The 15128-nt window shown below is 53.4% G+C and overlaps 1 protein-coding gene across 1 annotated transcript; it reads right to left on the bottom strand.

Moving 5' to 3' along the window:
- Positions 1-135: 135 nt before the first annotated feature.
- Positions 136-2810, bottom strand: mettl26 (methyltransferase like 26). Its single transcript, XM_030352409.1, has 6 exons — positions 2491-2810; positions 2018-2186; positions 1606-1665; positions 1451-1518; positions 1141-1219; positions 136-742 (listed from the first exon to the last, which is right to left on the bottom strand). Exons 1-6 carry the CDS (start codon positions 2682-2684, stop codon positions 686-688), a joined length of 627 nt encoding a protein of 208 aa, XP_030208269.1. The 5' UTR covers positions 2685-2810; the 3' UTR covers positions 136-685.
- Between the last annotated feature and the right edge of the window lie 12318 nt (positions 2811-15128).

Raw genomic sequence — 15128 nt, 5'->3', positions numbered from 1 at the left:
CTGGTCTCCTAAAAACTGCCATTATCATACGTTACCCCATCTTTTTGGCTGGCGTAAATAAATTCATGTCCGTACGTAAAACACTAGCGACCCCTTCCGTAAATTTAAGGAAGCACTGATACGAAAAACATACGCATGTGGAAACGAGGCGTTAGGATTTTATTCAACAAGCTTTCAGAAAAGGTTCAGTTTTCTCTGTGCTATACACGGGATCACACTTAAAACATATTGAGACACGGTAATGTGGAAAAACAAAAGTAAAACCGTAGCTTTATATATTGTAAAAATAAATATTGAAATAATTAGAAAAACAATATTGTGGAGGAGCATAAAACTGAATTGGCAAAAGTAATGTGACATAAAATAATAATCATGTCAATAATTTACTGAGTGAATTTTTGTACTACTCAGTCTGTAGCCGGTTCTAACCAAACCGAAGCTGGTTCTAAGCATTCTGTAGCCGGTTCTGACCAGTCTGTACTAGCTGGTTAGAACCAGCTACAGTCTTGTTGGAAACAGATACATAATGTATTAATATCTTCATTCAGAATGACTCATTCGATATATTGTGAAATGGAATAACTTGGCGATTCGTGTGGATGAGGACGGACGGCCAGAGGACAGACGGCCGACTGTCACTGGAAACACGTTTTAAACCCCCAGAGGACAAGCCTCCTCAGGTCTCCTACACCAAACTCTCCTTCCTGAACAGAAGACATTTGTTGTTGGCTGGCATGTCCACCTGGCGACAAAAACACAAAGAAACAAAAAGGCTCCTTTAATATATATATATATTTTTAAAGTTCCCAACATGTTATTATTCAAGGACATATCAACGGTAAATAGACCAGTGGCCACTCATAGCTCTTTACAATACTGCCTCACATTCACCCATTCATACACACATTCACTCCCCGACGGCGGAGTCAGCCCCGCAGGGCGACAGCCAGCTGGTCAGGAGCAGTCAGGGGGAGGCGTCTCGCTCAGGGACACCTCCACACTCAGCTAGGAGGAGCCGGGGATCGAACCAGCGACCTTCAGGTTACCAGCCGACCCGCGCTGCCTCCTGAGCCAGACGCCGCCCGAATGCATTGTTCTCTCTTCATTATAACATGCGCTGAAACAAAGTGAGCTGCTCACCACTTTCTCCAGGAACAAACCCCTCCTCTGGGCCATGGAGCTGAGCAGAGCGATGTCTCTGAGGCCCCACGCAGCGTTCCTGGAGCACACGGGCTTCAGGTCAGGGTGGACTCTCAAGACATTATGTAATAAACGTCATTATTTGTTAAGCTTTGAGTATCATTTATAGCGATATCATAGTAATGTCAGAACATTGATATCATTAGAGTTGCTTCGATGTCTTCATCGTTTGACATAATTACTTTAGCATAACATACAACCCAAATAAAATCGACATTAATAAAAAAAAATAGATTCAAGGGAGGCCTACCTTTGTCTGAGACTGAGGTCAAAGTTTACGTTGCTCTCTGGGGTGATCTGACCATTCACAGCATATGGCTAGACAGAAGAAAAGGGAAGGTTCTGGTTATGGATGACAACATGTCCTGATGGCAATAACACACGTCGTAGGACCACTCAACTTACCCCATAGGTCAGGAGAATTCCTTGGGGTTTTAGAATGTGACCTGCCCCTTTGAATAAACCCTAGAGACACGCAACACATGCTGTTATTATACGAGGAATACATAGTACAGTAATGATATACACTTAATGTACGCACTTATTGTATGTTGTGTAGCATCTTGTCGTGGCTATCTGTGTAGTATACGGGGAATGGGTTAACCTAGTGATGGTTAGTGCTTGGCACTTGGTTCTATGAACATCCTTACTGTGCGGACAGCGATATATTATATTATTATATAATATATCTGACTATATATATATATTTATTCTTTCTCTTTCTACCGATAAATTGACTCATTGTAAGTCGCTTTGGAAAAGCCTCTGCTAAACGGCCTACATGTAAATGTAACGCACTAATACAGATATGCGTTACCTCGGTACACGCTATGGGGGAGATGTGGATCATGTTGATGTTGACCACCAGGTCGAGGCTCTCAGCCTGGAGGGACCCCGACCCCCAGCTGTCCCACGGTGAGGAGGCGTCCAGGTGGATGGCGGGTTTGACCCCGTCCAGCTGGTAGTGGGTCCGGTACGCTTCTATACTGAACACGACAACCGACCAACAACACACTGGTTACAGACTGCATCTCTACCGCGCTTTGCTAACCAGTGGCTACTCAAAACGCTTTACAATATTGTCTCGCATTGATTCACCCATTCATGCACACATTCAGACACCGACGGCGCCGTCAGCCAGGAGCAGTCAGGGGGAGGCGTCTTTCTCGGGGACACCTCGACACTCAGATTGGAGGAGCCGGGGATCGAACCAGCAACCTTCAGGCTACCCGTCCACCCGCTCCACCTCCTGAGCCACATGCGCACACGCACACGCTGCCTGCCTCTCACCTGGCCAGCGACTGGTGGTCATACTCGGACGGCTGCCAGGTGATGTGGGGCAGGGCCCGGGCGAAGTGGGCGACGTGCTGCCCGGTGCCGGACGAGACCTCCAGGGCCTGAAGGGGCCCCCTGGGGTCCACGCAGCCCCGCAGAACCGCCAGGATGGGCTCCTTGTTCCGTTCTGCAGCCGGGGCGTTCAGCATCTTCCGGTACCCTACAATCAGTCGCCGAGCTCTGCAGAGCCACTCCAGTTCAGGGGGGAGCAGTGTGCTTCTGTTAGTCGAGGGGTCTGTGTTTTGCAACAGGCGACAAGTGAGACAAAGATCACTTCCGTTGACGTCAGTTGTTCTTGAAGATGATGCCAACAGCGTCCCCGGGTGGTGATGTTTGGTAATGCACGGGGCACTCAGAAAATAATTTTTTTAAGACCAATTCTAAAGTAGTAATGAGTTTACTATAAAATATATTTAAATTTTACATTTACATTAAACATTACATTACCTTAAATTAAATGATATGCCATTTTTAACCCAACCCCCTTTAGCAAATGCTAAGTAGCTATTTGCCATATCAATAAACAAAGTATTGGCATAATCATTATATTTCAACAAAAAGTAACTGCATTTCCCTTATCCATTGAATCATTTCATGTTCTCACTGCCATAACACATGCCCATGCTTCTAGTTTCATTCATTGTATTCATCTAAAAAGAATCAATGAATAACTTATTTATTTGTAAAGGTACTCAACCAATGAAAACATGAGACCAATGAAAATATAGGAAATATAGGAATTCTCCCTTTAATTGATTTGGGGAACAACTTATGCAATTGATAAATATCTCATAAACATCTTATTTAACATCAGGAAAATAACAGAACTGGGCCTCCTCGTACTCCCATAGGCCCACGCCGCAAGGAGAAGACAGGGGTGACACACGGACACTATTCACACACGATGAGAGGGTGAATGGAGGGGGTGAGGGGAAGAAGAAGAACAGATGTAGGGTTATACACGTGTACAAACATGACACCGTGGGACAAAGAAGGAACCGAATCATCTCGTCCAAATGACCCGGGGGTGAGCTGACCTTCAATAAATAAGTGCAACAGAAGAAAGGTAATACCAAGAATGAATAAATATCGTACAGTTCCTTTATCATAATCCCAAACGATAAACGCAAAGAGGGAAGGAGTGAGGAGAGGGATTCTCTCAGCAGAGAGAGAGCTCCTCACCGTTCACCAAACGGTTGTCTGTGACTTCAACAGAATCAGCTGCAGAAAATTCCGGGACAGAATATTCCCGGAGTCGTCTCCGTGTGACCCGGACCAGGGTCTCTGCAGGCGGATCCGGAACGCCGGACCCCCACACCTCACCCCACAGTCGCCCCCCTCTCCCCCAGCGGTGGGCCCCCCTCAGGGCCGACCTCGCCCCCCGACTCCCCCGCCCCCCCCCTCTCAGTGTCCCCCGAGGGGGGCGGGGTCTGGTCGGCTGGCGCTGCGCTGGGATCGCGTTGAGGGGAGGAGCTCTGCCTCCGCCCCCCCCCGTCCGGCCCGGGGGGGTCCCCGCCCCCCGGCGCCGCCGCCTCGCTGAAGATGGTGTTGGAGAAGACGGAGCTGAAGGTGAAGGGGGGGCCGAACAGGGTCTCCTGGACGGGGGCCGGGGGGGGGCGGGGCTCCGGGCCGCCCGCCGTCAGCGCCGGGTCCCGGGGCGGCTTGAGGGGCGGCGCGGGGTCCGGCGCCGCCGGGTGGGGGCGGTCCGCCGCCGGTTCTCGGCTCCGGTCGGGCGGCGTGCCCGGGGGGGGGAGTTCCGCGGCGTCCCTCTCGGCGGCCGCCGGCTCCGGCGCCGCCCGGAGCGCCGCCCTGCAGGCGCTGTGGACGCTGGGTCGCCGTGACGACCCCTCGGCGGTGGAGATGACGCTGCTGGCCCGCGGGAGGACCTTGGGGCAGCGGAACCCCCGCAGACGGCCCTCCCGCCCCAGCGGCGTGGAGAAGCAGTTGAGGCAGCCCGACACGGAGGAGGACTTCCCCTGGACGTAGAGCACCGTGATGGGGGAGCAGGCCGCCGCCGAGTGGGCGGCGGCGGCGGCGGCGCTGGCGGGGGCGATGGCGGCGGCGGGGGGCTCCGCCTTGGCCGGGCTGGCCCTGGAGCCCAGCCCGTTGAGGACCTTGGTGAGTTTGAAGGAGCTCCCCGAGTCGGAGGCGCGGCGGGCGGCGGCCTTGGCTTTGGAGCCCCTCCTGATGGTCTTGGTGGTCCGCATGGGCCAGAGGTCCGGGGGGGGGGGGGCTCTGAGCTGCACCGTGGGGGGGCTGCCCTGCGCCGGGGGGTCCCGGGGGTACGCGTGGAGGAGCACCGAGCCGTTGGCCACGGCGACGGCGGGGGAGTGGGGGTGGGCGTGGCGGGGGCTGGAGGTGTCGTTGGGGGGCGGGTGGGCGCCGGGCGAGCAGCCGGGCGAGCGGCAGGGCGGCGCCGGCTGCAGCGGGCTGCTGCCGTTGGACCAGGGCTCGTTGTCCAGGCTCATGCTGAACTCGCCGCTGCTCTCGCTGTGGGCGCGGCTGGGGGGCGCGGTCGGCCCTGGGGAACCAATCAGGAGGGAGGACAGGATGTGAGGAGGGGCAGCATGCTCACTGACAACCGCGACACGTCATGAGACACAGACAGGAGGAGGCTGGGGGGGTCGTCAGAGCAAGCCCTCGGACTGGTCTGAGCGCAGCGGTCGACCTGACCCTGAACCTGACGGGCGTCTCGGTTTTAAAGATCAACCTCATTCCGTAAGAAAAATAATTGTTGAAGTTGGAAACACATAAAAAACGAATGATGTGTGAACTGAATGTATTTATATCAAAGTGTTTCCAAAGAACATAAAAAAAAGTGTTAACATGTTTTTCTGATAAAAACGAGCGTATTACCCTTATTGAACAATGATCTGTGAGAGGTTAATAACCCTATTGCATTAAATATTGATTTAATGTTAGTCATGGTGATAGTAATGAGGTACAACATTTGTATTGGGGAATTTTTTGGTTGGGGAATTTTTTGGTTTCGGACCATTTTTTGATATTGACTCGGGAACATTTTGGTTGTAAAACCAACCTAACAGGAGGGGTACTAATTGGACTCTCTGCAGCTGGTTTGGGTTTGCAGTATGACTCCGCACTTCTGCTAAACCAGCATCGCTCGATTTGTCAAGCTACCGACAGAGGGCAGTAGAGTCTCACTTTTCTTGCCACCACCAGAGGGCAGCAGAGTCTAATGTTTCTCAGCCGTTTACGTCGGCTTTGAGCAACGAGCATTGACGATTTTAAATCAAGGCCATGTTCAGGATTTGATGGATTTACTCCCAATTCCCGGAATCCATCTGCATGCAAAATGGACAAACTCCAGAGGGCTTTACCGTGCTGCAGGTCTTCGTGGTCTTCAAAACCAGACGCGCTATCGACCGAATCTTTATCTGTGGAGCACAAGACTAGATGAGAACACAACCTATAAATATACATATCAATGTCCTGCTCAACTGACAATATACAGGAGTGTTACTGTGTTTAACACTCAATGCAAAAAAAATTATAAAGCTTATCTGATCACTGAGTAGAGCTCATAATATTAGCTCTAATGTTAGCTATGTTAGCTAAAAACAAGCTAACAAAAACGATAGGAAATGAATGGGAATGCCTTTAGTGCCTATACCTGTGAGCCAAAGTTTAGAGATATCTGGGACAGCCGTGTCGGCGGGGTGGAGATGACCTGGTGGAGGCGGGGTGGTGGTGGTGACGGTGTAATGAGAGTGATGAAGCATGGACATGACGGAGGAGGAGAGGGATGAGGTCAAGAGGTCCATCTTGCCCTCCTCCTGCTCCTCCTCCTCCTGCTCCTCCTCTTCCTCCTCCTCCTCCTCCTCAGCCTGGGGCCCCTCAAACAGCTCCAGGGAGCCCCCCCAGCGGCCCTCCTCCCCGGGCCCTCCTGTGGGGCCGGCCAGGCCATCCAGGGCTGGGATGAATGGATGAATGATGAATGGATGAAGCATAAAGACAGTGTAGATGTCTGGGTGAGTGTTGTTGAGAATGCAGGCGGGTAGGAGTTAATGACCATGGTTACACGGGGAACTGGTTTGAGGTTTGAACTGATTGAACGGCCACAGGTGGAAGTTAGAGGCACAAAGGCTGAAGTGAAGTCAGAAGGGAATGAGGAACACGAAGGCTGTAAACACTAGTGTGTACGTTTTAAAACAGGATGAGTGCATTGTGTTTCAGAGCAAGTTGTGACGGTGGCGCTAATGCAAGGGTGTTTGCAAATTATGAACACCACTCAGCTACACACTTTGAACTCTGATCCCCCGACCTCACACGGTGAGAGCCACGGGCGACCGGAAGGCTCCAGACAGTCAGAGAATTAGCAACAGATTAGCTTCAGGCGGTCAGAGAGTTAGCTCCATGCGGTCAGATAGTTAGCGACAGATTAGCTCCAGGCGGTCAGAGAGTTAGCTCCATGCGGTCAGATAGTTAGCGACATATTAGCTCCAGGCGGTCAGAGAGCTAGCATCAGGTGGTCAGAGAGTTAGCATCAGGCGGTCAGTAAGCTTCAGGCGGTCAGATAGCTAGCGACAGATTAGCTACAGGCGGTCAGAGAGTTAGCTCCAGGCAGTCAGAAAGTTAGCTTCAGGCGGTCAGAGAGTTAGCTTCAGGTGGTCAGAGAGTTAGCTTCAGGTAGTCAGAGAGTTAGCTTCAGGCGGTCAGAGAGTTAGCTCCAGGCAGTCAGAGAGTTAGCTTTAGGCGGTCAGAGAGTTAGCTTCAGGTGGTCAGAGAGTTAGCTTCAGGTAGTCAGAGAGTTAGCTTCAGGCGGTCAGAGAGTTAGCTTAAGGCGGTCAGAGAGTTAGCTTCAGGTGGTCAGAGAGTTAGCTTCAGGCAGTCAGAGAGTTAGCTTCAGGCAGTCAGAGAGTTAGCTTAAGGCAGTCAGAGAGTTAAATTCAGGCGGTCAGAGAGTTAGCTTAAGGCAGTCAGAGAGTTAGCTTCAGGCGGTCAGAGAGTTAGCTTCAGGCGGTCAGAGAGTTAGCTTCAGGCAGTCAGAGAGTTAGCATCAGGCGGTCAGAGAGTTAGCTTCAGGCGGTCAGAGAGTTAGCTTCAGGCGGTCAGAGAGTTAGCTTCAGGCGGTCAGAGAGTTAGCTTCAGGTGGTCAGAGAGTTAGCTTCAGGTAGTCAGAGAGTTAGCTTCAGGTGGTCAGAGAGTTAGCTTCAGGTGGTCAGAGAGTTAGCTTCAGGCAGTCAGAGAGTTAGCTTAAGGCGGTCAGAGAGTTAGCTTCAGGCAGTCAGAGAGTTAGCTTCAGGTGGCCAGAGAGTTAGCTTCAGGCAGTCAGAGAGTTAGCTTAAGGCAGTCAGAGAGATAGCTTCAGGTGGTCAGAGAGTTAGCTTCAGGTAGTCAGAGAGTTAGCTTCAGGCGGTCAGAGAGTTAGCTTCAGGCGGTCAGAGAGTTAGCTTCAGGCGGTCAGAGAGTTAGCTTCAGGCGGTCAGAGAGATAGCTTCAGGCAGTCAGAGAGTTAGCTTCAGGTGGCCAGAGAGTTAGCTTAAGGCAGTCAGAGAGTTAGCTTAAGGCAGTCAGAGAGTTAGCTTCAGGTGGTCAGAGAGTTAGCAACAGAAAGGGAAACCGTTCCTTACACATGGAGCGGCGCAGCAGAGACTTGACTTTGTCTCGGTCCTTCAGTCGGTTCCTCATACGGGGAAAGAGTTTGAGGGCGGCCGCTTATAACACCAAGGGAGGAGGGGGGGGGGGGGTGAGAGGGGGGAGACACAGAGAGAGATGAGAGGGGGGAGACAGAGAAAGCTCAGCCCAATGCAGGAAGAGAAACGAGTAGGAAGGAAAGAGGACGGAGTACAGTGGGAAAGGAGGGGATGAGAGCGACAGGGTGGGGGAATGAGAGAGAGAACACACATTAACAGACACACACACAGAAACACACACAGAAACACAGTGCAGCACAGGGAGAACACAACTGGGGGTGTCGAGCAGTTGACACACGATGAGTTTTCAGCAGAGCGTACCCCGCCAGGTTTGGCGACCGTAGTGAAGCCAAAGTTGAAGAATCTCAAGCTTAGCGCTAAACTCAAAATATGAGTTTAGATTCAAACCTGACTGCCCCTGATGAGCTGGCCTTGCATGGCTGACTCCGCCGTCGGTGTGTGAATGTGTGAACGAATGGTGTTAGGCAATATTGTAAAGAGCTTAACTGATTCTTGATTGGACGAGGTCAGCGTCCAGCCGGGGTCAAAGTCGAAAGAGTTTGAACTTCAAGTGCGGTGTCAAGGTGTCTATGTATGTATGTATGTATGCATGGTGTATGTATGTATGTATGTATGTATGTATGTATGTATGTATGTATGTATGTATGAATGCCAATCATGGCACCCATTGCACTCCTAATCATCCCTGGAAGGAGGGATCCCCATTTGGAAGGAGGGACCCCCCACTCTGAAGGAGGGATCCCCCCACTCTGAAGGAGGGATCCCCCACTCTGAAGGAGGGATCCCCCACTCTGCGTTCCTAATCAAGATCTCTTCCTTGCTAATTAATGGAGTTTTCTCTTGCCCTCTGGGGGGCTAGGGTCAGGGGGGTCATATACCCACGGCCTGTTGAGTCCTTTAAGACTGGACCTGTGATGAAGGGCTGCACAAATCAACTGAATTGAATTGAACTGAAAGCTCATCATGTGTGGATCGCTTCGAGGGAAGCCGTTTGCACGCACAACGACACAACAGCGAAGCCTGTGTGTGTGTCTGTGGGATGTGTTACAGACGTAATGAACCCAGCCTGTGTGTGTGTCTGTGTGATGTGTTACACACGTCATGAACCCCAGCCTGTGTGTGTGTCTTGGGGATGTGTCACAGACGTAATGAACCCCAGCCTGTGTGTGTTTGTGTGTCTGTAGGATGCGTGACACATGTAATGAACCCCAGCCTGTGTGTGTTTGTGTGTCTGTGTGATGCGTTGCAGACGTAATGAACCCCAGCCTGTGTGTGTGTGTGTGTGTGATGTGTTACACACGTAATGAACCCCAGCCTGTGTGTGTTTGTGTGTCTGTGTGATGTGTTACACACGTAATGAACCCAGCCTGTGTGTGTTTGTGTGTCTGTGGGATGCGTTACACACGTAATGAACCCAGCCTGTGTGTGTTTGTGTGTCTGTGGGATGTGTTACACACGTAATGAACCCAGCCTGTGTGTGTTTGTGTGTCTGTAGGATGCGTTACACACGTAATGAACCCAGCCTGTGTGTGTGTGTGTGTGTCTGTGGGATGCGTTACACACGTAATGAACCCCAGCCTGTGTGTGTCTGTGTGTCTTGGGGATGTGTTACACACGTAATGAACCCAGCCTGTGTGTGTTTGTGTGTGTGTGTGATGCGTTACACACGTAATGAACCCCGGCCGTAATGAGCAGCCACAGACACACCTCGCTACGGTACTACGTGTTTATTCCTCTGGGGACGTGGCGAGGTGCCGGAGCGATCTCAACCAGGCGGGGGGGCGGGGGGCTCTGAGCAGGCGGGGGGGCGGCGCCGCCCGGTCCCGGGGGGGCGCGGGGCGCGCCCCGTCCCCCTGGGCGTCGGGCGTCGACCCGAAGAGGGGGCCGCAGAACCCCGCCATCTCCAGAACCTTCCTCCCCCCCGAACCCGACCGCCTCGGGGGAGGGGGGGCGAGGAGGCGGGGCCTAGCGGCGGCCGGGGCGGGGGTCCGGCCGACGAGCTCATACTCACTGATGCTGCGCTGCGGGGAGAGGGTCTCGGCGGGGGGGCGGGGCATGGCGGACGGGGACCCCCCCGAGCCCTCGGACCCCCCCGTGGAGCCCCCGTCCGGGGGGCCGTGGAGGTGGAGGTGGGTGTCGTCCAGGCCCTCGCAGGAGCCGGCGTGGAGGGGGGGCGTGACGGGCCCCAGGGAGCCCTCGCTGCCCCCCCGCTCCCGGCTCCGAGACTTGATCAGCTTCTTCATCTTCAGGGTGATCCAGTTACCACGTCTGGGGGGGGAGAGGGGGGAGAGGGGGAGGGAGGGGGGAGAGGGGGAGAGAGAGAGAGGGGGAGAGAGGGAGAGGGGGAGAGGGGGGAGAGGGGGAGGGAGGGGGGAGAGGGGGAGAGAGAGAGAGGGGGGAGAGAGAGAGAGAGGGGGGGGAGAGAGGAGGAGAGAGGGGGGAGAGAGAGAGGAGGAGAGAGGGGGGAGAGAGAGAGGGGGAGAGCGAGAGGAGGAGAGAGGGGGGAGAGAGATTGAGAAAAATTGAAAGGGGTTGAACTGAGATAAGAACAGGAGCAACAAAGTCCCATTTCAGTGTGATGAGTTCTATCTCAGGTGAGTGTACCTGTGGGTGATGAGTTCTATCTCAGGTGAGTGTACCTGTGGGTGATGAGTTCTATCTCAGGTGAGTGTACCTGTGAGTGATGAGTTCTATCTCAGGTGAGTGTACCTGTGGGTGATGAGTCCTGTCTCAGGTGAGTGTACCTGTGGGTGATGAGTCCTGTCTCAGGTGAGTGTACCTGTGGGTGATGAGCCCTGTCTCAGGTGAGTGTACCTGTGGGTGATGAGTCCGGTCTCAGTACCTGCGGGTGGGCGAGGGGTCGTAGAACTTGTACTGGTCCATGATCTTCTCCTCCAGTTTCTCCTTCTGCCTCCTGAGCTCGTTCAGCTTGTCACTGAAAAACAAACCCCAGAGAGGAAGTGATGTCACGAGGGTCTGCCGTGACACGAGGAGCCATCGACCAATGAGAGGCGCCGCGGGAGCTGACCTTCAGGCCTGCGGTGGAGGAGAACTTGACGTTTTGAAACGCATGTGACCCAGTTCCTTTCACACTCTCGTATCAACACTATCCTCCCTTTATCACTTCCCTCTCTCACACTCCCCTCCCTCTCTCTCTCTCTCTCTCTCTCTCTCTCTCTCTCTCTCTCTCTCTCTCTCTCTCACTCACTCACTCACTCACTCACTCACTCACTCACTCACTCACTCACTCACTCACTCACTCACTCACTCACTCACTCACTCACTCACTCACTCACTCACTCACTCACTCACTCACTCACTCACTCCCTCTCTCCCTTCCTCTCCCTCCCTCTCTCTCCCCCCCCCTCCCCCCCCCCCCCCCCCCCCCCCCTCTCTCCCTCTCTCACTCCCTCTCTCTCTCCCTTCCTCTCCCTCCCTCTCCCTCCACCCACCCTCCCCCGTCTGCCACGGTAGAGTTATCAGCAGAGTGAGTGACGGTGACCTCTATAATGCCGTTAGTAAAAACACATTGGAATGGGGTTTGTTAATTATCAATACATTTAATTAATTAATTAATTATAGGGAGCTTTGCCAACGCTATATAAACAAAACAGTACGTATTATTACTATAAAATTATAAGTAAATAACTCACTCTCTCTCACTCCCACTTCTCTCCCCCCCCCCTCTCTCTCTCTTACTCCCACCTCTCTCTCTCCGTCTCTCTCTCTCTGTTCCCCCACCTCTCTCTCTCTCTCTCCCTATCTCTATCTCATTATCTCCCCATCTCTGTTTCTATTAATTTACATATAACTGACTTCATAAGAACTACACACCCTCTTATCCATTGACAATTCCTCTAATATGGCGTGCTAAAGTACATCAGCGGTGAAACACAGGGACCCGATAATGTTGCTGCTCTCGTCTAAATGCTGTCCTGCAGCAGGGAGCGATAGATTTTCCCCATCGATGTGGCCCAGTGTGGCAGCAGCAGCCAGCGAGTGACGGGCAGAGAATAGGTCAGTCCACTGGCTGTCCTGCCAGAGAGCATCAATAATCCATCCCCCGCCCACGAGCACGCCCACAACAGCACCCGGGCACTTTTTTGGGTGCTCAAAATAGACTTTGCTGCACCAGAGGAAACTTTGCCCAGTGACACTTGCGTCGATCACATCGTCTGGTCTGTAGGTCTTTGTACCTTCCTCTATCACTCCAGAGCAGGGTGTGGCAGTCTGGAGACTGGTTATTCTGTGCTGTTCTAACAGAAGCTTGAATGTATTGTTTTGTGCATTTAGGACAAATCTTTTGGCTGACTCGGGCTGAGTTCACTGAGTTGCAAAATAGGACACAGAGGCCTTCTGTATATTTAATGTTCCACAGAGGAAAATCTTAGCTGGTTGTTTTTTACGTGGTTAACTTAGTTAAAGTTTAGCTACTTTAACCATTGTTGGTATTGTGCATTGTTAGTTATGCAGTTATCAAACCTAAAAGAGAGAGAGAGAAAGTGGGGAAAGTGAGAGAGTGAGAGGAGGAGAGAGTGAGGGGGAGACAGGGAGAGAGAGAGAGAGAGGGGGAGGGAGAGAGAGAAGAGAGATGAGAGATTGAGCGGGAGACTGGGAGAGAGGGTGGGTAGAGTCTGGGTGTTGGGGTGTCTCACTGGGTGTCCCCCAGGGCTCAGTCTTGGGTCCACTCCTCTTCATCATCTACCTCCTCCCCCTGCGCATGGTCATCCGTCACCATGGGGTCAACTTTCACTGCTATGGTGATGACCCACAGGTCTACATCTCCTCCAAACCCACCTCTGCCATCCCTCCCACCTCCCTCATCCCCTGCCTGGAAGACATCCGGAGCTGGATGAGCAGGAACCTCCTGAAGCTCAACGGCAATAAGACCGAGGCCCTGGTAATCGGCTCCAAACCCACCCTCACCAAACCACAACGCACCCCAGCACTGCCCGTCATCATCGACGGATTCCCAGTACCCTTCTCCCTCCAAGTCAAGAGCCTCGGCGTCATCCCGGACAGCACCCTCTCGTTGGCTCTCGTTGCTTTCTTCCACCTCCGAATCATCTCCAGACTCCACCCATCACTGTCCCATTCCGGCATCGAAATCCTGCTCCACTGATTTGTCACTTCCCGCATCGACTACTGTAACGCCAAATTATTCAGAACTGGAGCATCACCCTCACTAAATCATCTGAACATAGAACCCCTATTCTCATCCAACTTCACCAGCTCCCGGTACATTACCGCATCCAGTATAAAAGCCTCCTCCTCACATACAAAGCTCTCCACCATCTAGCCCCCTACTTACCTCTGGGACCTCCTCCAAGAATACAGCCCCCCGGCACCCTCCGCTCAACCTCTGCTGGACTACTCGCCCTCCCCACACCATGCCTTAGTACCATGGGTGCCCGAGCCTTCAGCTGCTCGGCACCCAGACTATGGAACTCCCCATAAGACACACATAAGACTGTCAGATTCCATCACAACATTCAAATCCAAACTCAAAACCCACCTGTTCAACTGGCACGTCCACTCTGACTTTTTAGGTCGATGTTAGGTTAATGTTTGATAAAAGATGGAGAGAGAGAGAGAGAGAGAGAGAGAGAGAGAGAGAGAGAGAGAGAGAGAGATCCTTTCCACAGAAGTACCCTCCTCATCGTGAGAGGAACCACAGGTGTCTCTCATCACTCTGATCAGGGGACCGCTCTCTCTATGTACCAGGTCCCGGCGGGCGGTGGCCACCCCTTCACTGGGTTGACCACCGCCGGTGCCTCGGCACTTCAGAGAGGCAGACCTGGGACTAGTGGTTAGGAGCCGGGTCCCCTGTGTTCGTACCCTCTTTGAACAGGGGCTGGTGCTGTGATGCAGCGAGAGAGAGGGGGTGATGGAGGGTCAGAGGCGGGGGCGCTCACATGTACTGCCTCTGCTCCACGTGGAACAGGTCCTTGCTCTCCATGGTCTGCTCCAGCAGGGTGCGGTTCTGCAGCATCAGGCTCTGGATCTGGCTGAGCAGGTGGCGGTTCTCCTCCTCCAGGTTCACCTTCAGTTGGCTCAGGAGCTACACGCACACGCACACGCGTACACACACGCACGCACGCACGCACACGCGCACACACACAACCGTAGTGAATTAAATGGCATTGAGTGTTAATACGAAACGTGATGGGTGTTCCTGTGGTCCCACCTCGCACTGGTTGGTGAGCTTGGTGGAGGTGATGTCCAGCTGCAGGTACTGCTCGCGGAGCCGGGAGAAGTCCCCCTCCAGCCGGGCCTGGTCCAGCTTTGCTGCGTTCAGCTGGGTCTTCAGCTGCTTGTGGTCCGACGCCAGCTCCTCGTGGTCCCTCAGCAGCTGCTGGTGGCTCTGGTTCAGCCTGGGGACACAGAGCCTCCAGTCACCCTGAGGGGACGGCACTCCTACCGCGCCTCTCTGCCCGGCGGCAGCTCAGAGCGCCTCACAACACCGCCTCACGTTCACCCGTTCACACACACATTCACACCCCGACGGAGGGGACGACAACGCAGGGCGACAGCCGGCTGGTCAGCAGCAGTCAGGGGGAGGCGTCTCGCTCAGGGACACCTCGGCACTCAGCTAGGAGGAGCCGGGGATCGAACCAGCAACCTTCTGGTTACCAGCCGACCCGCTCTGCCTCCTGAGCCTCATGGTTCTGATGAGCCTGTAAGGCCGCAGGTTTACATGTCTGCGTCTGTGTGTGTGTGTGTGTGTGTTTGGTTGTCTCAGTGTGTGCGTGTGTGCGTATGCGTGTATGTGTTTGTCTCAGTGTTTGCGTTCGTTGGGGTGCGTGCGTGCGTATCTGTGTATGTGTGTGTGTGTGTGCGTGCCTGTGTGTGTGTGTGTGTGCGTTCCTGTGTGTGTGTGTGCCCCCCCCCCCCCCTCACCAGTCCTTCTCGTCC

This window comes from Gadus morhua, chromosome 3, assembly GCF_902167405.1.
Source record: "Gadus morhua chromosome 3, gadMor3.0, whole genome shotgun sequence".
NCBI classification, from domain to species: domain Eukaryota; kingdom Metazoa; phylum Chordata; class Actinopteri; order Gadiformes; family Gadidae; genus Gadus; species Gadus morhua.
The sequence above is the reverse complement of the archived record's forward strand: the minus strand, read 5'-3'. Positions and strand labels throughout refer to the sequence as shown.